This window comes from Strix aluco, chromosome 3 (assembly GCF_031877795.1).
Source record: "Strix aluco isolate bStrAlu1 chromosome 3, bStrAlu1.hap1, whole genome shotgun sequence".
Taxonomy (NCBI): domain Eukaryota; kingdom Metazoa; phylum Chordata; class Aves; order Strigiformes; family Strigidae; genus Strix; species Strix aluco.
Window position 1 is genome coordinate 129157275 of NC_133933.1, and position 24723 is coordinate 129181997.

The 24723-nt window shown below is 49.6% G+C and overlaps 1 protein-coding gene and 1 long non-coding RNA gene across 2 annotated transcripts in view; one reads left to right on the plus strand and one right to left on the minus strand.

Moving 5' to 3' along the window:
- GATA4 (GATA binding protein 4) overlaps positions 1-19419 on the minus strand; it is a 29847-nt gene extending 10428 nt beyond the window's left edge. Inside the window, exon 1 of the mRNA XM_074820269.1 lies at positions 18778-19419. Within this exon, the coding sequence (XP_074676370.1) occupies positions 18778-19303 (526 nt within the window). The 5' untranslated portion in view covers positions 19304-19419. The remainder of the gene's footprint in view (positions 1-18777) is intronic.
- Positions 19420-19784: 365 nt separating this feature from the next.
- On the plus strand, positions 19785-23774 carry LOC141921490 (uncharacterized). The gene is made up of 3 exons (XR_012622698.1): positions 19785-19920; positions 20768-20924; positions 23080-23774. It is a non-coding gene; the product is annotated as an uncharacterized LOC141921490 (long non-coding RNA).
- The last annotated feature ends 949 nt before the right edge of the window (positions 23775-24723 follow it).

The window sequence follows — 24723 nt, forward strand, 5'->3', positions numbered from 1 at the left end:
ATCCAGTTTTCAAGACTGGACATAGCCAGGGCAAGCAGATCGGGGCAGGCAAACAGCCGTGTTTGCAATCAAGACAAATTGCCTGTGATCACGGACAAACACAAGCCTGGTCCCACACAGCAGAACTGCCCAGAGATCAGACAGCTGCCCGAGCATCTCTCAATGGGGCTCAAGTGGGTGTGGGCAGGGAAAGCCACGCCATGTGCTCTGCTCCCCCCCAGGACTGCTCCTCACCCAGCCCATGCCAGCTCCCACCCAGCCCCTCTGCAGAGAGCCTAGGGGAGAGACGTTCACGTGCGTTCACCTTATTCACTGCAGGAGAAGCATCTCCTGAACTGTGAGAATCCATATGTACCCAACAGCTCAGGCCATCAGCTAACAGACATCCCTGGGCATCCACAGGTGTCAGAGACTCGGCTTTTGATGCAAATCTCTACTGTGCTTGATGTCATTCTTCAGGGCTTGGTACATTCACCCACCACGCTACTGGTTCATTCTCTACTGTGACGTGAGAGTGAGGACAACTGCTCTGGGCTGGGCCAGTTCAAGCCCTCTGGCTGCAGCAGGTCCATATCATCTGCAAGGTGGTGCAGAGTTCAAGACAACGCACCTCAACTGCATCATCATTTGGAAAGACACAGGTCAGCTCACCCTTGGATACAATGCCCTTCAGAAGCCAAGAACTTCACCTAATAAAATATATACATCAACTATAGGCCTTACTGAGATGTAAATATAGCTGCATCCAGTTGGCAAGGCACTTGAAAATGTGCGTTCCTGATGGTGATCCCAGTGTCAGCCGTTGAATTCAGCTTGGGGACATGTTATGTTGCGGGCACCAAAAAGGGAAGACTAAATGGGGAGAAGAAGACAAGCGACAGCAAAGGGCTCCATTACTTAGTGTAGGCTGGGGATAAACCAGGCTCCTGAAAAAAATTCCCAACAAACTGCAGTGCACAGGGTATTTTTGGAGGATGGCAAGAGCTTTGCATCAGGACCTTCAGCCATTACAGACCATCATAACATTAACTCTTAAAATGTTATTGTGCATCTTACTATATTTTGTGCTTGTCCACCTGCTTGTTATATGAGTATCTCAGCTTTCTGCTGGAAAACAAGAGTTCCCCAAAGAGCAAACCAACAAAATTTGGCTTGTTTCTGATCTGTGTCTCAATCTCATGTGGTTTCTCTGATATCTAATGAGGGTTATGTTCAAATGTCAGCCTTATTTTCTCTTTTCTCCAGACTACTTTTTGGAAAATCTGTAGGAAACTACATAACCACGAAACAGCCAAAGGATTAAAAAATTACTAAAGTGGCGCCAGTAAACAGAGACAGAGAGAAAAAGATTCACATGAGCCTAATTCCTCATGGAAAACCAGGCTAAAAATGGCAAGAGATTACACCATGGGGAAATACTAGAAAACAGTAAATGAGTGTACCCAAGGGCTCTGGAGCCAGAAAAGAAGGAATCCAGTATCTTCTCAGCAGCTTTGAGCAATTCTGGTGGTTTAGGAAAGATGGGAATCCCTCCGGGTGATTTTTGTACACGTGGATTCAGTGATATTGTAACCATAATGCCTCACTTTCCCCTTTAAAATCATTGTTGAGTCACAGCCAAAATCTAGATCAAATAAACTTCTTTTGAAAAGAGAAGGGATTGGAACCGCTGGTCAGGAAAGAACTCATTTCCTTGAAAAATCTCAAGAAAGGAAAAACATTTCACTATTTTTTTCATCTTAGAAGTTGTTGAGGTTTTTGATTATCATTCTCCAAAGAAAAAGAAAAATTATTTTCACAGTGTTGTGTGAGAAAATCCCTTCTTTGAAAATAATTCAGCACAAAGCTGTTGACATAATCCAGGGAGAATTTAGCAGAGCAGAGGTAGTCCAAAGGTAACAGTTAAAACTCTTGACTGATTCGAGTTGTGTCGGTGACTAATTACAAAGTACCATATTTCCTGAAGATTTTTCCACCAGAAAATCAAAATCTTAAAGTTTTTAATCAAAGAAAAAGGAGAAAATTCCTAAGAGTCCCTCAGAAATGTTAAGAGTTGGACTAGCTCTTGAATAAGAAGGTCCCTCAAAATAGGTATGATAAGCAGAAATGTCAAGTATGGGAATACTTTTGTTTTTGAAAGAAACCGAGGATGTGGAGTTGAAATGAGACAAAGTGTAAGTGTCTCATTTTCTGACAATAAATAAAGTTGCTACTGAATATTGAGCGTTATTTTCTGAGTTTGTGTGACACCCATCTCCACTGCCCACATTATTTTCATTGTTGGTTTGTAGTCAGACATCTAAAACCCCAGTACAAAGCAGTCGAGACCTGCTCCCTTTGCTCTTCTGTTTCATCTGTATTTGTTTGAGTTATGTTCTTCACTACTTGTGTGGGGGTTGGATTTTTTTTACAGTTTCCATGGGATTGGGACTGGAGCGTCCCTCTTGAGGGACTTTCACTGGTTTAAGTTTCAAAAAAACCTCTTCTGCTTCCATAGTAATAACATTTGTGTGATTTTCCCCTCACAGCTGCGGACAAAGGTGATCCTTGTGAACATTAATAAACAGGAATCACTGGTGCTCAAGATGGGGAAGGAACAGACTTTGTTCCCAGGGCACACTGAGGCTCCACGCAATGGGTGGCTCTCCCTAATCGCAGCCCTCGTGGGGCGATATCAGATGGGTGCGTCCCTTGCGTGCACCACCCAGTGCTGAGTCAGAAGGTGACATCTGCAGAGTGCAACCTCGTTAAAACCATTCCTGAAGGCCCATCAGAGCACAGAGAGCACCTTGACCTCAAGAGATCTCCCCTGGAGGAGAAATATCCTCTCCTGCTTCAAAGTATGATGGCAAAGAATGTGTCTTGGACACTACTGGATAATGACTCAGAGAAGATGATGTAGCCTTAGTGCATGCCCTTTAGTGAACAAAGGGCATCTGGGTCCCAGTGGAGAAGTGGAAGGCAGGGGACTGGGTTTCTTTCTAAAAGAGGTGCTATAATTTCACAGCATCACTAAACTCAGAGATGAAATTGCTGAGGGGAGCTTTCTGAGCTGACCTTCTGGCCGCACAGCTGAGACATCCCAGCTGCTCTTGAAAACCTGAGAGTCTACAAAATCATGAGAAGTATCACCTGAAGAGCTGCAGCCCATGCAATTTGTCATGGGTGGGTGTCCAAGACTTAGAAAACACAAATGCTCAAAATAGCTGCTTGTTTCTGAAGATCTGGGCCGTGATGTCTGCCTGCCTCCTTCCCCCAGGGGCATAGCTTGGGGAAAGACCCCCTCCCCATGCCTGGGTGCTCATGAGAAGACAGCAATATCTCCAGGGTCCCTCCCAAGACAAGCCCGTTCCCAGGGCCCAGAGCCCACAGGAACTGTGATCCACCGGCAGGCTGAGCTATATTGGGCATGGAGGTCACTGGGCTTCAAGTGCACTGATTGTTTAATTTGCCGTTGTTATTAATAATGGGGATTAAGGAGGCTCCCTAGGAAAAAGCAGCAAAGTGTTTTCTTGGCTTCTGTCTCAGGGCTGGAGCTCTAAATCCTGGCATTATGAGATCCCCTGACACTTATTCCTTGTACTTAGCAGCCGGGAAAGGAAACGTTTATTCAGGCAGCAAATTGCCCGAGCAGCTCCCGGAGGGCCCTGAACAATGCGGGGGGAAGGAAAGGCTCCCCCAGTCACACTCAGGGCAATAATTTCCGTTTCATGGCACAGGAGCCGCTGTCTGATAATGGAGATTTATGGGTCCGTCCGGTGACCTCTGTAATAGCCTTTCTGCTGAAAAGATTTACTCCCTCTCCCAAAGCCAGGTATGGCCAGCACTGGGACAGGGTTGAGGAAAGGATGATATTTGCTGGTTAGGCTGAGAAGGACACCAGCCCATGGCTGGAGTAGCCTCATGTGTGCTGAATGGCCTCATCTTCCTCTTTGAAGGTGCAGCTCCCCCAGGTGCCTTTGCCTAGCCCTTATCTTGGATAATATCAGTCTTGGGATCATTCAGTCCTTTTCATGGGTTGGGTCACTGGTGTTGACTAATGCTAATGGCCTTTTACTTAATACTTCATAAGATCCTACCTTCAGTCCATGAAGTAGCTTCTCACATGAGAGCAGATCATGAAATCACAGAATCACAGAATCACAGAATCATTCAGGTTGGAAAAGACTGAAATCTTGTTGAATGACCTGACTGAAGGAGAGGTTGGATTGGGTCCTGTCCCTACCCTGGTCATCAGCTCACTGTGTGAAAGAAGATCTTTTTCCCCTCACACCTACTGTTTATGAGGACTGCAAGGTCCCCAGGGCAGGAAATGTCACTTGTGTGTTACACAACAGCCTCCTAATCTTGGGTGAGGCCTTGAGCATGCTAATGTGAGAAATACTTTCCACAATGGGACATTCAGTCCCCAAGGAGCCAGGAGTAACTCCTAAGTGGGGCACTGGGGTCTGGTAGGGAAAAAGCATTCTTGGATATGGCGCTTCATGGCTCTTAGTCATTGGGAGTGGTCCTTCACATCCACCGCCAGGTCTACAGAGATCAACCTGTCCAGACAATGCAGGGCTCAACAAGAAAGAAGATCTGAGCACCACCAGCCAGCCCACACCTATAGGCACTTTTTCCAGCGTGACTGGGACGTGACTTCATCTCTGAGCAAGGACATGGCCCACCCAAACTTTGACTACTTTGCATTCCCTACCAGGAGAATCAAATACCCTCTTGCAATCAAGTCAGCTGGGGATCAGAGGGAGGTTGTCAGGGCTTGAGTCTGAAGAGTGGTTTGAGCTGCCTTCTTTGGGTCTTTCCACCATCTCTGCTAACCCCAACTCTGCCAGCCTGACAGTATGTCCATTCCTGAGTCCAGACTTTCTGGGTTTGTTTGGACTCTTCCTTAACAACCCTAAATCTGTTAACCTTGGAGAGATCATCCTGAACACGTAAACCTGATGGATCAGGATCCAAAAGAATAATAACAGTAAAAGCACCTCCAATAGTGAGATTTTGAATCCCTCGGTTTGGAGCCAGCAACCAGTTTAAAAGTTTCTGTTCCCAAACCAGCCTCTAGAAGGGGACAAAGAGCCCTCCCTGCACTCATTTGGGGTCAGACCGAGCTGCATGAGAAACAACGAGGTTATCTACCTTTTTCTACCCTCCAGCCCCCTTCTGCCTTCACCCCCTCTGGGTGAAGAGGAATGGAAGGACACTTCCATTAATATAGCACTGGAGTTTTGTTTACAACTGGAAGGATAATTGATATCAACATTTCCCCCTGCAGAAGTGTCTTCTCAACCCAATGAAGCAACTGAGCAAAGGAGAAACTGTCCTTCAAACACAGCCAGGCACTTACAGGCTCTAAACAGACCCTGAGAGCAGGTTTCCCCGCAGACAACCAGTTTCCTAAAACAATTTGTTATGATAAGAGGTGAGAGCCACAATCCTATGTATACACGAATCCCAAATGGAGTCTCAGGGGCACTCGCAGCTGAGGCAAAGGACTCTGGCCCCTTGGACACATGGACGCCCTGAGATCTCACCCAAGACATCCTCACCTTCTGATTCAAGGGACAGTCATGACAGCATGGCAGGGAGAAACAGGATTTGCCATTGCCAGCTGCTAAGGATGGTCTGTCCCAAATCCCAAGATTGTTTCCATTAAAAAGTGACAGTGTGGAATTCCTTCCTACAGTTCAGACCTTTAGGGGTCCTTTTAATCGGCGTTTTGCTGCAGCTACTGGAGCTGCAAGTCACATCTATTTCTTTTGAATGGATTGAGATGCTCCCATGAATTGCATGGCTCCAGAAGCTGAAGTTTCAAGGGGAAAAACCCACCAAAAGGTTCCTGGTCAGATCACAGTAGTTAAAAGTGCTGGCTGGTCCAGTACCGTGGCAGAGCAGGGCTGAACTGGAAAGGAAGACAACAACAAAAAGCAAGGAGAAAAAAAAAAAAAAAGTAGAAGGGGCTGGGAGCAACTGTAAATAAAAGAGCCCAATTTTATGCATGAGAGACATGTGCAGTCAAAAGAAAGCTGTCAGTGACCCTTTCCTTTTTTGATGGGGACATCATCAGCTTGACACACAGACTGGGATCAGAAAGCCCATGTGCATTATCTTACCCTTCAGCTAATAGAGTCGAAGGTGTTTCTGTAAAAACAGGTTCTCCCCATTGGCTTTTTCCCTCCTTCCTCTTCTCTGCCTGTTTCCCCTCTGACAGAATTTGGAGGAAATTCATCCGGGGCCCCACTATTTTAGAGAATAAGGAGACCTAGACATGGGGAGAGCAGGACAGTGCCTGTTTGAGTAGTGCCCACCACTGGATTGGCTGCTGGTGGGAACGTGCTCTGATCTGGATTCACAGGGAACATCACCTGTGTGATTGCTGATCTGCAGGAAATGGAAAGGGGTGTAAATTCCTCACTGTTAACAAGAAACACATTTTGAAGCAAAATGCATCATTGTGAAGCTTCACAGAAATGGCTCAACGCTGTCGCAGAGTGTTTTGGGGTTTATCTGACACATCTACAGGGCAGAAAATGGTTGGTTGCTCAGTTGGCTGACCAGACCAAACAGTTTTCCCCCTGCAAACCTAAAGATCCTACTTATTGCTTAGGAAACATTCAACCTAAAATCTGACTGAGCCACATGCTGCTTTCAAAAAGGCGAAGAAACCTGTTTTTTTCCGTGCTTTGTGAAACACCACAGCGAGACTGTTCCTGCGCAACCCTTCCCAGGCCAAATGTTTCACATCAAGGCAAAAGGAACATTGCGTCCCTCCCCTGCAAAGCTCCCTCCTCTGCCTGCGGTAAGCCAAGGTCTGTGGCACACACCATTGCCAACAGCCAAGAATACTCCTTTCCTTCATGGATATGTTTTCCCCAGTTCGAAGGACAGTGGAGGTAGAAGGAGCCAAGGGACCAGCTGAGATCATGTGCAAGAGGGACACGATGGGAAGGTTGGTCAAATCCTGGGCCTGGATTTGAGTTCGGTCTTGGCTTTGCAATAGGATTCCCTTGAGCAAGGCTTTTGATCTCCTTGCAACACTGTTCTTCTCCCATGAGAAGGAGGAAAGGCTCTTCCCTGTCTCACTCGCACAGGCAACAGGACAACTTTCAAGGGCCACAGTCACAGATGTGGAGACAAGCAGTGAATGGAAGAAGGGTGGGTGGAAACAGGCTGGATTCCTCTAAAGCAGATTCAAACAAACTGCCTGTTGTGGGAAGGGGCAGGAGATGGTCCTGGGGGACTGGCCAGCCTGGTTGGTTGGAAAAGCATTGACAGCTCTCCAGCACACCAGAACCACCAGACCATCAAGCCCAGTGGTTGTACCAGAGCTGAGTGGAGAGACTGCCGACCCACACACTGAAGTACTATGTCCCACATCCAGAAGGTACACAGTCTGCTGTACAGAAGACAGGCACACAAACATCCCCAAGGATGTAGGGTGCTTTCAGTCATAGCACTTACTGGCCACCTCTTTGATAGCAACCTGGTGGCCAACAGCAACTTCTGCTGACTGTCCTGTGTGAGTGAACTCCAAGGTCTGCTTTCTTTTGATGGGAAGCATGACTGATCTCACCCTCCAAGGTGACCTCCCCTTTCTTACTCTTACTTACAATTCTTACACTTGTAAATATCTGAGGCTCTTCTGATAAACAGGAGATTCATCTGCTTATCAACTGTCCAAATATTTTTTAACAAATCTTAGATTACCATGGAGATCCCAGGGAATGGCCAGGATGGAGCCATCCACAGCCTGGGGTCTGCTTGGCAGAAGGCACCTGGAAATGGTCTTTCTCTCTTTTGACAAAGGAAAAACAGCTACAGCATTATCCTCCTTGAAATATGTCCCATCTCCAAATGGACGTGCCCTACCAGAAGCTCTTCTTTGATGACCTCAGGGTAAGGGACAATGGGGAAAATAATGGAGAGGGTCAGAAAAGCTTGGGATTTGCAATACCATGATCCCACCTGGGCAGCTGTTTCTGAGTTGGGCACAGGTAATGGATCACCTTTGACATGCACAGCCGTGTCTGACATACCCAGAGGGGACCACAAGCAGGTGTGCTGTGGAGGAACGCCAAGCTGCCGCTCCACAGCTGAGCCATGGGAACTGGCCTTATGGCTACAGGGTAACTGGTGAACCAGGGTCAGTTACTGGGTAACTGCTGAACCCTGACACTGAGCCCAGCTAGCAAAGTCTGGCCATGTTCAGCTGTTCTCAGACCCCAGTCTACAGTGGTCACATCCAAGGACCTGCACCAGGAGATGCTTGGGTCAGGCTGAGATGGTCTGTGCTTGGACCATGCCGGGGGCCATGCTAACGACTGAAGAGCATGGTCTGTTGGGTTCCCATGGCTGGCATCTGGCACTAGTTCATCATCAAGCATGATGCAGCCTTCAGGTGCTCTTGGCCTGCTCAGGCTCCTGCAGAGCAGCTGATGAGCTGAAACTCCTTAAACCACAGGAACCCAATGGTTTGTGGTCATATGTCCTAGTGCAACATCTGTCTGTCTGATGGTGACCATCTGTCTGTCTGTAGAGGTGACTCCAGCACCAGGTGGACCAAAGCCAGGGCCAGCTCTGGCCCAGGGAAATCGGTGCTGTTTGGGGTCATTACAAGGACACCAGCTAGCCAGATGTATACGGACAACAGAGCCAAACTCTTCTCAATAGTGGGAGAAGGCACAAGGGACGCAGCACAAACCGCAGGCTGGGCATTAGGAAAAGCATTTTCATTAGGAGGTGGGGGAATTTCCATCCCTGGGCTTTTCCAGGCCTCATGCAGATAAAACCACAGCTGACCTCAGCCACTTCTAGTAGTTGTCCTGCTTCAGGCAGGAGGCTGGACTAGAGATCTTCCAACCTGCATTTCCACAATCCTGCAACTCCAAAAGCTCAAAGTTTGTTGTTTTTTTTAACCCAGACTAGTGCAGATCAGAAGGAAGGACATTTATCCAAGTCAAATGGGCAACATCCTGCTTGTAGGAATACAATTAACTGTATTATTGTTATCATATGTCTGTGTATTATACATGTGTATGTATATATATAAAAGTATATATTTGTATATGTACACCTATAGCATGTCCTTAAGAATGCTGTTGTAGCAAGCTAGGAGTCACCTCGAATCAATTCTCTTTGGTTTTGTTATTAGATTTATTATTCTATGGGTATATAGAACATAGATATATAGAATTTTGTGTGTGTGTGTATATATATATTTATATATATGTGCACAAATATAACACACACACCCCCATATATATTAAAAAACTCACTTTATATATATATATTCCACATGTAGGAATATATGAAATATGTAGGGTATATACTGCTCCACACGTCTAAGCCCTGAGCATGACAGCACTAACCAATACTGATGATCATGTGCATATCCAAACCTCTGCCCCAGTTTTCTTTAGCACATGGATTTAGACACAGGCTCTGACTCCAGTTCGGAGGTGTTGCACTGATAAAACCCACCCAGAGGAGTTATACCAAAATAAGTTAGGCCAGATCCTGGCCTCCCTACGGGACCCCAGCCAGGGACAAACAAAAAGGTGTTTACTATGGTTCATCACGTTATAGGGGACAGCCAGTTTGTCTAACCCCTGACCCTTCTCTTTTCCTCTTTTATTAGTTATTCTGAATGTTAAGTCAACTCAGCCCCTGAGCGGGGCAGGAGGATGGAGCGATTCTCCCAGCTGCCGATAAAGCATCTGCAAAGGTCAGTTCGCACAGAAACTGCAGCCCAGGCCAATAAAACGGCAGGTACTGAACTTATCAGGGCAACATATAACTTGCAGTTTTTCTAACTCAATTGATTGGACTTTTTATCTAAAATAACAGGCATTATAAGATAGGCGAAAGTCAAGATAAGGAAGAAAATTGAGTAGGTCTCGAATCAAGATCAGCTTGGGGACAGGTTCAAACTCCCACACCTGCCCCGGAGGAATCAATGAAAGTTTCTTGGCGTCGTCCACTCGTTTTGAAACGCTGCTGAAGTTGGGTGAACTTTGAGACCGCGGCGTTTATTCTGTGATTATAATTAACCTGCTCACCCGTTGTTATTGATTTCGCGTCAAGGGAGGTGACAGGGTCTGACTGGGATGTTGGTTTAGGAATAGAAATGGTTGGGGAGGGCGGGCGGTGGGGCAGGCAGTGGGCCGGGCAGGTAGCCCTGCCGAAGTGAGACCCTTTTCTGTCTGAGCGTGAAGGGAGGGGGGTGCGAGAGGGATTTCACCCTCCTGCTTGTGGTCCTGCTTGTGCTGGGAACTGGAAAAACCCTCGAGGCCAGATCTTCACATCCAGAGGGTCAGGGCAAATCACAGCATCGATAATCCGCCCCATGGAAGCAAAGAAGGACCGAACGTGGGAAGCCCCTGGAGAAAAGCCTCAGGTGTGACCAGGATCAAGGGCATCCTCCCAGCCCAGGGGAGCGTGAGGAGGAGACATCCCCCCAAGCCAGCTGCCCCTCTCATGCTCCACATCACCAAGGCATGTCCCAACTCAGAGTCCTTCCCAGCAGCCAGTCCCCTGAGCAGCCAGGCCCTGGGGCCAGCACTCCCTTCCCAAAATAATCTCAGACATCTGGGGCCAAACATGTCATTCGGAGGAGTCCTGATGTCTGGGACTCACCGCCTCGCTGATTTTCTACAGCTCCAGCACTGCAAGCCCTGAGTATTAAATAATGATGGCTACCTGGCTTGCAAACTCAAGAGCCTGGCTTGGAAACTCATAGGAGTTTAAATAATAAATATTAAATTATTTTTTTGTCTCTTCTAGAGTTTCAGCACATAAGAATCAGGGTTTCCCAGCTTTTCTCTTGTCCAGAAAAGCTGCTCTTTCCCTGCCTGCAAAACCAGAGCCTGACGTAGGATAACATGACTCCAGAAGCTGGAGCTTGAAGGAAAACTGAGGCTCGTGGAGGCACAATGGCTGGCAACAGCCAGAGGGAAGCAGCTGAGAAGCAGACAAGAGGGACATGTCTCCCAGACTGTTTGGAGATGTTTGCAGAGTCAAAGGAGACTGCCCACTCCCCCAGCCCTCAAGGCCAGAGAACAACCTGGAACTTGCTTAAATATAGACACAGCCAGAGAGCACTGTGCAAGCAGGAGCTGTGAAAAAAAAAACACGCAAGAATTGGGAAAATCATGCTCTGAGGGAGCAGTGTGGTCTCCTTCTCCCTCCCCCGGCTCTGTTTCTGTCTCCAACCCCTTCTGCTGGGCTTGGGTTTTAACCTTTTAGGAGACCCTGATAGCAGCAGGCACCCAGCCCTACCCCGGCCCCCCATAAATACACCATGCTGCGGCTGGAAGCATCGACCGCAGGAAAATGGCTGAGTTTTGGGAAGAAGAGCAAGAGTAGGCAGCAGCGTCCCACCACGGGACCTCTCCTGAAATGCTCCCCTGGCAGACACCGACTTAATTCCCAGGGATTAGAAGGAAACATTTCCAGGCAGTGATTTTGTTATCCCAGATTCAGAAGCGTCCAGTACCAGTCCCTGCTGGAGACGGGAGATCAGCACCGCTGCATCCTTCATCCAGCTGCCCTCACCCCACCTCTAGTGGAAAACTTATTTTTCCTTGACTTTCCATGAATTATTTTGTTCCTCTTTCACAAATAAAACGAGTTTCCGAGTGCCTTCCCAAGGCTGGCGCGAGCTGTTCGAGCCCAGCTGGCTCCGATAAGGGGCTCACAAGCTTTACGGGTTACTAAAAATAATTAAAAAAAAAAAAAGCACAAATCCTTTCATGCTGCAAAATATAAACTAAGTGGCCACTTTCCAGAAAGGAAAAAGAAAGGTCCTGCCAGCTTTGGGAGCTTCACTTCCACAAGAAAACCTGTAGGTCTCCAAATAATTTGCACAGGGCTGCGTTTCTTCCCTATGGAAGCTTCTTTCATGGCCCTGATTCTGCATCGGCCCCAGGCAAACCTCCCTTTGCTTTAAAACAGGGGTGGTTTCAGGAAGGTGGGGGGTTTTTGTTTTGTTTTGTTCTGATCCTGCAAGCCTTGCCTGGGCGAAAGAGCAGGATTGGTCTTAGAAAGACGGAGGAAACAGCAGAAAGACATGGGAAGGACCCAGCTTTGCTCCCCCACAAGCAATGGGTACATCCCACATTTAGGTGTCCACGTAATTAGCAAAAAAACCCTCTGTGCTAGCAAATAATTGAGAAAAAAATAATTACCGGGCACTTCTTGGAAAAGAAAAATTATTTTCACTTCCAGTTGACACTGCCCCAAACTTGGCTTTAAAACCCAGACCTTGCCAAAACCTGAAAGCTGAAACATTTCAGCGCTGATGGCGGGGTCAGATCTACATCCAGCTTCAAAAATCTCTGCCCAGATCTTCTTTCCTAGCAGACCCAGTGCTTGCCTGCCTGCGCTTTTGTGGGGATGAGAAAATCCAGCTCCAGCTTATCATATTGAAAGAGAAATCAGCACTGAATGCCCTGAGTGTTTAAAAGGGTGCAATAGCAGGGGGAATGCTGCAAATCCAAGCATACCCTGCAGCAAGTGGCCTTCTGGAAAAACTGCAAGGGGGACAAAAAAAAAAAAATTTCTACCGTATGAGACCTTACAACAGCATCGCTCGGCACGGCAGAAACACAGGGGTTTTTTTTCAAAGAGCCTTTAATACCACTTGTACCAGCCGCTGCGAAGCCAATGATGATCGAATTATTTTCAAGCGCTGTCACGCACGTGTAAGCACCCGTGTATAAAGACCTCACTGCTCAGACATGGCAGATAATTGGGTTTAATTTGTCATTACAGATGTATTTACAGCTTAGACCGGTCACTGTGACCGATGATGTGGGGAAGACTTGTAAAGGCCAAAGAGATTTTAATATTTTGCTGTGGTGCTGGATGTTATTGAAGACAGCTGCAAGGTTTTTGCCCCACAAAGGGGACCCACAAGGTATTTTTCTTCCTTCCCAAAATATAAAAACCCTCAATCCAACATTGTAATGAAATTTGCTTTTATAATTTGGCTTAATTTTGGAGGTAAGAGCACATTCTCGCATATTTCCCTGGTTATTTAAGCAGCATTTCACACTGGCACACCAAAGGCGTATTTACACCCTCCTGCCAGACAGCAGCGTGAGTTCAGGATCCATCTACAAGGTGAATATTTGGCATTTCCAATCTCCCTTTTTACAGTCCTTCAGACATAATTACACACATCCCCCCCCAAAAGCAAGCTGGACCCGTAACAACTCAACCTTGCCATTATGACTGAGGGGTTTTGGCAGCATAATCGCGTTATTCGGGGATCACACGTTGCCGTAAGACGGGGCTGGCGTGGCCATCCCAGCAAAAAAATCTGCATTTCTGCCTCTGCCCTCTCAGCGTGAGCAAAGCCAGAGGCTTTAAGCCCATGGTCTGAGCTCTCGACACAGATCTCTGCCTGGTTTCGCAGGCAGTGGTGAGCCCCAAATGGGAGGCAGACGCTTCGTTAAGTCTTTTTATAATAGGGTTACAAAAACCTTGAAGGACACGAGATGTTCAGCTGCGTCCCCCTACCTTCCTCTGCCCTACGCCCCCAGGAGCATCGCCGAGCAGGGGGAGATCCCCGAATATCCCATTTCTGTGCCTCCTTTTCAATAAGGAGATTGTAAGGAGGGAAGGACACGCCGGGCCGGTGTGTGAATTTGGGAACAAAACCTCTGAAAGATGATATATTGTATTTGCACCTCTTTTTCCTACGCATGCAAAGCTCTGCGGCTCTTGAGGAGCAAAAATTTCAGCTCAGAGCCCTGTGCCGATGAGAAACGAGGTCTCTGCAGGTTTCGGGACTACACTATCAATTTTTTTTTAATTAGATTTTCCTTAAAATTACATTTTTGCACCCGTATTTTAACAGCCCCTGCACACATCCTCCCCCAGCAGCAACAGACTGCCGACCCTCAGGCACAAAAACTTGCTCGTCTCACTGCCTAGGTGCTTTTTCACCCATTTTGGGATTTTATTTGCTGGTTGGTGTTTTGCTGGTGGTTTTTTTCAGTGCATCCTTAATTTTTCAGAGTGAGATGGTTTGCCCATTCAAAATACCCAGCTGCGTTTGGAATAACCAGTTTTGGGGAGCCTCTCTCTGCCTGCCAAGCCAAGATTTTTCCATCCTCAGAAGATCACAGAGGCAGCAGGATCGGGCCCAATTTCCTTTGGGAAACACCGCCTGATAAACGCTCATCTTTTTTCCAAGGATTTTGCCTCTTTCCCTCAAAACTGGTGGAAATAAATATGGAGAGAGCGAAATATAGGCTGTCTCTTAAAAAAAATATCGCCGTTATTGTTACAGGGATAAAGACACGTACATGAGTGCATGCGCGGAGGAGAAAAATAACTAATCCTGGCTTAATAAAGTCTTAGATTCAGTTCCACTGTCCACTGCCTTAAGTTTCACTACTTTAGAAAAATTTATGTGGATTTATAACGTAATATATAATACACCATGGCTGTTCTATACAACATACGTATGCAGTAATAGAGTGCAATTTTCAATTAAGGAACTGTATTATTAATAAGAGTGATATAGTGCCCATCTTGGTGATATTTTTATTATTATTATTGCATTATTTATAATTTAAAATACACTGTTTGGAGGTTTGGGGGGTAATAATCAGTTGTGTATTTGAGCTTGATCTTGCTCAAAGGTTAGAAACCCTAATTCTGTGGGTTTCATCTCAAATCCCAGACTGACTGGTGACAATTAAATTAGGCGGGAGAGCAGAAGGTGACTTGAAACCTGCAGGGGGGAACAAAGCCCTGGGCCAACCTTCCCCGCCGGCGGAGCCGAGGTGAGAAATGCAACCGCTTGCAAAACGGGGGAAGTAGGGTCCCGTGCAAAATACAGACACGTCCCATGGCCCCATCCCTCCGTCCTACAGCCCCATGCCTCCATCCTACGGCCCCATCCCTCCGTCCTACGACCCCATCCCTCCGTCCTACGACCCCATCTCTCCGTCCTACGACCCCATCCCTCCGTCCTATGGCTCTATCCCTCCATCCTACAGTCCCATCCCTCCATCCTATGGCCCCATCCCTGCAAGGGCAGGGACAGCAGAGATTCTGGGCTCCCCCCATCGCCCACTGCCCCATGGGGAGCAGCCACTTCATCCTTAGGTGTGTGGGGAAGGTCAGGAGCTGCTTGTAGGGCAGAGGATTGTAACAAATGCCGATGAGTCACTGGAAATGCCGGCCTGGGGACGCTACAGGGCAAATCTCTTAGCATCCCTATGGGAAAGCTTAAGATCTGGTTCACAATCTCTCCCCCACCAGCACTGGAGAAGACATTTTCCAACCAAGCGTCTGCTCCAGGCTTTGATCTTCCCAGATGCTGCTGTTGTGTTCAAACCATGCCTGTTCGGGGAACCCTGACTTCGACTTAGTCAATACAAAATGCAAAGCACCCATCAGAAATGCCCCACAGCCACTCTCCCTGATTTTCTCCCAACCACATCAACCTCCTCAATGCCACAGAGAAAGAAAAACCCCACTGCTTTTTTGCAAAAAGCAAAATTACGGCGGGTGGGGGTGGCAAACCAGGATCTAGCCCTTCATCCCCAGCCTGGAGACAGCCAGGAGGCACAAGCAGCAGCGGGCTGGGTGCGCTCGGGCTCCATGACACCCTCGATCCCCGCTCCCCTCTGCCTGGGGAAGGGGGAATGGGCAAGCTGCTAATTTTAGGACAGTTTTCAAGAGGTTTTTGGCACTGGCAGGGAAGTGTCCTGAAAGGCGACTTTGCAGCACGTCCTTTTCATGCCTCATTAAGTCGGGAATTCACTGTAACGCCATCCCAGGGAATGCCTGGAGCAAGTTCATGGCCTCGGCCCTGCTGGGTCTGATCCTGCCCTTCAGGGTAATGAAATAATTTGCCAAACTTGCCCTGAAAAGCCCAAATTCGGCATTTTGAGCTCAGACCAGGGAAAGTTTTTCACATAGGCCCGTGTGATTTACTCACCCATCCTTCCCACTTTGTACCACAGGGCTGCATTGGCACGTTTTAACCCAGGCCAAAATTCCTCTTATTAGAAGAAATTAGTAGAAATAAGGATCTTACTGCTTTTTCCATTTTCTATCACCTTTGTATACAGTTTCACTAAACTTCTTTCCCCAGTGCATTGCTTTACAGCGGGGAAAAATGCCACGCCAAATTGCATAGACTGCATGTCTGTGCCTGCGTATCCAGCTACACCTGCATAGACTTGATCGTCATTATTAAAAAATGATAATAATTAATATTCTAATGATCCCAGGCATGCTCTGCAATTAGCACTATCCAAAGGTGACAGTTCTCCAGGAAGAAAAATCACTGGAGGGAGATGAGAACGCTGCAAAAATCACTTGATTTAATATAGTCTTGTGTGAAGGATTTTGCTTCCACCCTGGGATTCCTCATTGTGCAGTGAATAAAAATATCTTTAGTCTTAAGGAAATGCAAAGGAAGGAGTCTGGGCTTCACTGTGCCAGGGACTGCTCGGACGCTGAGCCAGGCTCAAATGTGTTATTAAAGCGGGTCTGTGATGGGTGCAATCCACGATGGTGTTTCCCTCCCACTAAATCTTTCAGTGCCTTCAGTTTTTTAGCCCATCAGGACTTTTCACCCTTTCTCAGCGAAAAAAAAAACCCTTTTCCCTGCTCAGAAATGACCAGCCAACCTTGACACGCTTCACACAACCTCCTCGATACGCACGGCCTGAGCAAAGCATCACCCCGGCGTCGAGAGGGACCCGGCTGGGAGCAGCCCAACAGTGGCCACATACCGACTCGGGGAGAAGAGGGAAAGGGGCAGGTCTGGACCTTAAACTACTTACCGGGGGAGCTGCCTTCCGAAAAATCCATTTTACTCCTGGATTTAAAACTCACCAGCTTCCAGACAGGTTTGTTTTTTTTTTTTTTTTAACCAAAACCCAACCACTTTTTATATAAAACCCAAGTGCTTTTTCCACACTCAAGGCAGAGACATAATTAGACCCACACGAATCAATCCCATGGTTTCTCCCGCACTGCCCTCGGCAATGCCCGAGGCGATATTGTGAATCCCGCACCCAGATCAGGACCTGGCGATGGAAAGGGGTCCCGGCTCCTTCCTCCTTCCTTAGCGACCACTAATGTTTTCTGGACTGGCTCAATGCATCCCATCTTCCCGGTGCTATTTAAAAGCCCAGATAAAAACCACTTTTTGCCACCAAAAGGCAGGCTGCAAGACCTGCAATGCAAACTGCTGCTCAAGGCAGGGCTTGAAACCCCCAAATCACTACACTCAATCTCTAGCACCTTAAAAGCTGCTGGGTATTTCTGCAACTGCAATTCATCATTTGCATTATTTTGGTTTTAAGCTATTTTTATTACTAAGAGACCTTTTGAGACTACTGCAAAAAGGTGATTTTTTTTTTTCCCAAGGAAGAGATGGCACGGTAGTCAAATACGAATGTCCATATGTCCTTGTTGTTAATATTCAATTATTATTTGATTATCCAGTTCATCCTGCTTTTTTCCTATTCTTCCTATCTTCTCATGGCTTCCCAAAAACATTGCCTGGTTGGCCAAAACCATCCTTACAGATAATCTGTTCCCCATTTTAAGCAATTTCATAATGCCCAAAGAAAAGCAAAACGCATTGACAAGGCCAAGCCTGCACTGACGCCAAACTTCCCTTTCTTTAACATCTTAAAATCATGTTAAAGATAAAGCAAATCTTGTTAGACACGATGGAAAAAATGCCCTCCAAAATTCAGGTTAAAGAACGCAATCTTAAAATGTATCTGCAGACAAATTTGAGTCATTTTCTTTGTTAACCCTGACCCTGAAGCCAACAGAAATACCTTCATGGAGAGAAGGCGGGGAGGAAAAAAGGATTTATGAAACCACGATGCAAAGATGTACCCTGCATTTCTCTCTACCTTTCTCCCTCTTCTGACATACAAAATATAAAAGCAATATTTTAAGCCATTCGGTCTGTTTTCTGGTTGTAGGACCCAGGGTCGCTTAATGAAATTAAAGGCTCCGAGATCAGGATCGGCACAAGAGACCAAAATTTGGGGGGGCAAGGAGACACTGAAATACGGGGCTGGTTTGTTCAGATGTGCCTGTGAGTCCCCCCAAAAGTGTGATAATAAATGTGGATGCATTTCTTTTTCTCTTTCTCCAACACCTCTCCCCCCTCGGCACCAAATTTCCCTTTGCTTTCCCTTTTTCTAGCCTAACCAACCTTTCTAAAAATTAAAAAAACCTCGTAACATAAAACAGCCCAAAGTGAATGTCTGGGATTCACAGGCCAAACTTTGATTTCCTCATTTTCCAAATAAATTGTCCCCATTTTACACCTAAAGCAAGCCAGGGAAGGGGCTGCCTGCACACCCACGGAGCATCGTGTCCTGCACACCGTGGTCACCCCCATCACAGCCCCTAAATCCCCTCGGAGCTATTTGTGGAGCCAGCAAACCCTTTCCCAAGAGCTCGGCACATCATTTCTTGCTGCTCCGGGCCTATCCTAAATTATGCTTATTTTTTAGCAACCGTGGTCCGTGAGGATATTTTAAAATGGTGGTTTTGCAGACAAAGTGTGTGCGCAAGAGGGGGGCAACCCCAGCACCATGGGGACCCCCATGTTTTGCAGCGGCTCTGGCAGCAACGTCCCAAGTATGCTGAATTTCTCCGTCCTGCCCTTCGCGCCTCCTCGCCCTACTCAAATAGGGGTGCGTGCACAGAAATTTGGGGGAAGGGGGCGGCGGTGGGGTGAAAGCCTCCCTCCCCTATCCCAGTGGTGGCTGCGCTTACCTATGTTGGCATGGCGGGCGGCTGCGGGCGTCCCTCGGCTCTGCAGGTTGTGCAGCATGGGGCTGTCGAAGGGCGAGGAAGTCCAGGTCGTGGCCATTTCGGGGCTCATATAAGCCGGGTAGGGGCTGGAATAGGAGCTGCCGAAGCCCCTGCTGTACTGCTCCCTCCCGTTAGCAGAAAGGTTCAAGGAGCTGCCGTAAGCCGCCGCAGCTTCCCGGGAAGAGGTGGCAGGGATGGGGGTGCTGGTGGAGAAGGAGAACCGAGGTGACACGGAAGGGTGAGAAGATCCGGGGTTGTAAGCGGCGCTTTCGGCTCCGGGTTGAGTCCAGATGGAGTGGCTGGAGACGGGGCTGCCTTGCTGGGAAGAGCCGCTGCTCTGGAGGTACGGCAGGCTGGGGAGCATGGAGGTGACCCTCGTGGTGGGCACATAGACGGGGGACGCTGCGGCCGCGCTGTGCATGAAGCCACCTGCCCCCTCGTACGCCGGAGGGCCGGGGTTAGCTGCCATGGCTAAACTCTGGTACATCTCGTGACGGGCCTCCCCAAACCCCAGCCGGGTCCCCGGCCACAATCCAGAGCGACGGGGAGCGGGTGAAAAACCCCAGGCTCCACTTTCCCCTGCGGTGAGCGGTGGCCGGAGCGGTCTCGCGTGGGTACAGCCTTCCAGCCAAAACCAAACCACCACCAGAGATGCAATTTTCCTCCACCACCCACCCCCCCCACCCTTCCCCACCACCCACCTTCCCCACCTTCAGCAGGTCCGGCCACCGCTTCGACACCCCAAGGAAGAAGTCCAGGTCCCTCCGGAGGAGAGATTTAGCTCCCGCCTGGATTTAGCTTCTCCCACCGGGCTCCATCCATCACCTCCCGCCCCCCCCCCCCCCCTCCACGATGGGGCTGGGCTGCTTAAAACCCTCGGTCAGTCTCCTCCCCGCCTTTCTTCTCCCCCCCCCCCGCCCCGTCCAACAACACCTCCGGGGGAGGCAGGGGGAGATGCGGCCGGGGATGCAGAAGGAGATAAGGAGGTTAGAGCAGTCCCGGGGGGGGGGGGGGGAGATGAAAAGAGGGGGGTACACAGCCTGGAAGGTGAGAGACAGCGATGCTTTCTCCTAGGGCCTGGAGCAAAAAACCTTTGTCCCGCAGGTACGATCGGTGCTTTAAGTTGTTAATGGCCCCCGAGGCCGGCGTTTGATGTGGGGCTGGCAGCTGGGGGGGGGGGGGCTGAAGCTGCGGCGGGGCGGGGGTGTTGGGAAGGGGGGGAGAATTAAATTAGGCAGGCTGTGGGGAAAGAAGAGGAGGAGGAGGAAGGCTAGCTCGACCCTCCCAACCGGCGCCCACCCCACGCGTGTCCGCACCCCGTAAAGACTAGCCACGCGTGGAGAGGGGGGGTGCTTAAAAGGGGAGGGGGGGGGGCAATAACCGCTGCGCCCCCCATTAATGCTGCAGACCCACTTGCAAGTGATGGCATGTGGGGAGCAGACCCCTATCAGCACCCACAAAAGTCCCCCTCCCGGCTGTTTTTAATCCACACACACCCCCTCCACGCTTTTCCGTCGTGGGGAGCTGGAAGCCCAGAGGGGTGACCCACTGGGGACCGGGGCTGCGGTGGGTCCGGGTGGGGAGGCATTTCCCAGAGCCATGGGGCTGGGTGGGCGCGATGGGTGCTTTGGTTTAGTTTCTGATTTGGGCTCCTTTGAGTTGGGGGGGGAGGTTGGGGGGGAGGGGCTGGTTTTCCGTCATGGTGCAGGCTGTGGGATGCCATCGGGGCCTTGCATGTGGCTTGTGATGGTGACACCCCAAAAAACACTTGTGGAGGGTGGTCAGGGTGAAATACCCTTCCCAAGGAGGATCTGGGAAGGAGGTGAAATTATCTGAGACGCTGTTTTCTCTGCAGATCGTGCAGGGATCCTAGAAAACCATCTCACACCCCGAGAAGGGCTGGATAGGGGGGGAATTATGGCCAGAGAAATAACTCTCGGGACTGATTTAGATTTAACTAGCAGATTCCCCAGGCTGAACCCCTCCGCTGGGCTGAATTTAGCAGCAGCAGAGATAACCAGGAGATAAGGACTGATACCAGGAGGACAGCGGGAGACCGGCAGGCGAACGAGGAAAGGGAGAGAAGCTGGAGGCAGCGTTGGGAAGGGGTAAGGATGGAAGCGAGCCGGGAAGAAGGGGGTTTAAGGGAGCTTTGCTTCCCCCCGAAACCCAAGGGACGGAGGAGAGGTTGGTTTGTGTGCGTGTAACCGGCCTAGGATGGAATGTTTCCACAGGACTCTCCAAAGAGGAGCAGGAACCGCAGGAGGGGAGAAAGAAGTGAATTCCCCTCCTGCCTATAGTAATAGTAATGATGGTAATAACAAAATGAACCAAAAAAAGCAAAATCAAGTCCGTTTTCAAGCCTAAGGAGACAGTAGGAGGAAGCTTTCAGGGGAGACCTGTGGGAAGGGACTCTCCGGGGTCCCAGCGTGACAGCGAGGAAGAGGAGCGAGGGGACAGAGAAACGCTACCCACCTTCAGTGCTGGGGGGCAAAGGGTGCAGGGGGGGCAAGGCCGTGGGGCAGGACACCCCCTCGCTGCAGGGAAGGCAGAGGGCTATGAGATGCCTGGCTCCTGCCTGCTCCTGCTTCGTGTGGGGGGGTTAGGGGCAGTGGGGTTCTGTCTCCCCCCCCACCTTGGCTCCCCAGTGTGTCCAGACTCCCCAGTCCCACTCGCTGACTGGTTTGCCCACGTCACGTGGAAATGGGCGGCGATGGGAGGAAAGGAGGAAGGTGGGGGGGGTTAAGCAGAGGGGGTGGCTGGTATCTGTTGCACCATCAGCCGGGCGCCAGGTTTCATTGCTGTGCAAAAAAAAAAAAAAAAAAAAAAAAAAGGAATAAAATAATAAAATCAAACCACCAGCCCGGGCATGGCCACACGGCCGGCCCCCATGCTGCAGGCAAAGTCCAGCCGGGCAGCCCTGCTCCGCACCTCCCCACGCACCCAGAGGGACACCCATGCCCAGCTCACAGAAATAATAAGGGATATTTCCTGGGGGGGGGCAGAACACGACACCCCCCAAGCCCTTTGGAGGCACCCCCCTTCCTTAGGGATATTGCCCAGGCGGGATTTCTCCAAACTCCTGCCCCAAATCCTTCATGGTCCAAGCAGAGTGAAGAGGTCACAGCTGCTCTCCCCTCCACCCCAGTCTGTTTGGGGGTGTCCCCCCCCCCCCCAAAACTGGACACCCATCTCTTGCCCCCACCACCTCCCTGTGTGCTGCAGAGGCTGCCGGCTCAGCGCAGGGACAGCCCAGAGCCGGCTGCGCCCCGCTGCAATGTGGGGTCCCACTGGGCACTGAGCCCACGGGGGGGCTCAGCCCCCACCGCCGCCCTCTCCCGGGGACTCATTTCTCCCTGGGGTGGCTCCAGCCTGTGACAGCCCCCGGGGGGGGGTGTCCCCCAGCCCTGCTCCCCGGGAATAACGCTCACATCCTTAATATTTCCTACAGCCCGACTCCGGGGTTCCCCTTGGAAATTTGGGGGGTGCGACTGGCAGCGGCTTTTGGGGCTCGGAAAGACAAAAAAAAATCTCCGACGAAATGAAAAATCTCTGTATGAAATAGGTGGAGGGAGCAAGGATAAAAAAAAAAAAAGGGGGGGGGGGAAGCGATTTATTGAAGGGGGGATGCCCCGAGGCCGGGAGCGGGTCCTGGGGGACATGGGGTTCCCCATCCTCCTCCCCGGAGCCGCCCGCAGCCCCCCCCGATTACTCCGGGGCACCCGAGGTGGGGGGGCACAGGGACTATGTGGCGGGAGACCCCAAAAAACGGGGGGTCCAGCCCGGCGGGGATGCGTGTGTGCACCGGCAGAGGGTAAAAATGCGGCTAAAGCTAAATCCGGACAAATACACAAATATAGGCACGAAGGTGGTTATAGGCGCCTATAGAAATAAAATTACAGGCGGATAAATACGGCACGGAGAAAGATCGGAAAGGTGCTGCTGTGTGTGTTGCAGCTATTTATACTTTAAGCACACGGGGGAAAGATGTATGCAATAATAAGTATGTAATTCTATACATACCGATACAAACGTTGCATATAGATGGGACTTAATGCATGTTAGACACGGGAACGTGTGTTACATATAAAAATGTATATTCTTCCCTTCCTAAATATACAGTGTAATTTATACCACGCTGTGTGCATGTGTATATATATATAAAAATATGTTTATGAACATAGGGCTATCGGCATGCAGAGAAAAAAGGGAGAATTAAATATGTCGATGTATTATTATTTTTTTTTTCTTCTCCCAAAGCAGCTGCGTATCCAGATGTGCTGGGTTTCGGACACACATCTCCCTCTCCACGCCTTGCAAAATCCCTGGAGATTTTCTCTACCGAAGCTGGGTTTTGCTGAAGCTTCGTTGAATTCCTACTGAATATCAGCGCCTTCCTTAAAAAAAAAAAAAAAAAAAAAAAAAAATCCAATTAAAACCGATTTAAACCGCCCGAGCAGCTCTATCAGGAGCAGAGACGATTTCAAGGACCTGCCTTGGCTTTGCCTCTTCCAGGAAAAACAGCACAAAAAGAAATTCCGTGGTCGGTTTTGCGTGTGCGTGGCCGGATCCAGCCTCTTTCAGCGGGAAAATATCGGTCCTTAGTGCTGAGCACTAAGGGTGGGGGGGTGCGCACCCCGAAAAGTCAATGCTGTGAGGAGCTGAACCGAGCCCCAGCCTGGTGTAAACGAACAGCCGGGAGGGAGAGGATGGATTTCAGACCCTTTTTATCCCGAAAAAAAAGCAGAGGATGGGACACAGCAGAATGCAGCGACAAGAAAAAAATCCCGGCTCTGCACTCGGAGATTTTTTTTCCTGCCTTCGCCCTCAAAGCGAAGCAGTTAACGAAATCTGGCTGAAAATAGTCCTGCGGAACACACCTCGGCCTTTCCACTCTCCCTTCCAGCCCCTTCTTCCCCCCTCAGGGAGGAAATAAACCCATACGACGCCTTTTTGAATTTTTTCCCGCATCGAAGTTAATGCCGCGGCGGTTTTAGAGTTAAACCTCGGGGTGTTGATAGATGCACCCGCGAGTGGCAGTGAACAAACAAATTAAAAAAAAAAAACAAAAAAACAAAAAAAAATAAAAAACAAAACCACATTAGGCATTGGGGCTGAGGGTAGAGAGAGAAGGGGAAAAGTTGATTTAAAATTTTCTCCGCGGGGCTGCACTGAAAATCGAATTTTTAAAAAAATCACCAAAAAAACGGTTTAAAAATGGAAAAAAAAAAAAAAGAAACCAGCAGGCAAGTTTTAGGAGAGCAAAAGGGATAAACGCAGCCGGCAGCTGCTGTGCCAAGCGTGCACGGGTATTTTTGATTTTTTTTTTTTTTAAATATTTTATTTATTCCATGGCTTGGCCGCCAGCCGGGAAGGGGTCTGGGGGGGGCGGTCTGGGCTTTACGGGCTGCGGGAGGGGACGGACCATCCCGGGGCAGCGGAGGGGGGAGCAACCGGGCTCCAAAATACCAGTGTCCTCGGCTGGGGTGCATCTGCGGGCGGTATATATCTGTAGGTATAGATCTATAGGTATAGGGGACGTGGAGGTGCAGCCGGCGGGGTTTGCACGGCGCTGTCTTATATTAGAGCAGCCGGTGCGATGTGGGAGGTGGAAGGGGGAGTCCCAAGCCGAGGGGACTGGGCCCGGCTGCACCCCTGTTTTTTGGGGGGCAGCGCGGCAGAATCAGGCCCATCGGGGGTGGGGGGGAGCTGGCCGGAGGTGGGGTGGTGGGGAGGGGGACGAGGAGCCCTGCGGAGATATCCCGGGGTGGCACCGCGCCGGAGGGCACCCGCCTCCCCCCGCCCAGCTTTGAGGGGGGGGTTGGGGATGAAGGGAGGGGGCGGGATGCTGCTGACCCCCTCCCTGCCCGCTCCTGCCCTCCTCCGATCTGGGGAGGTCTCCTGAGC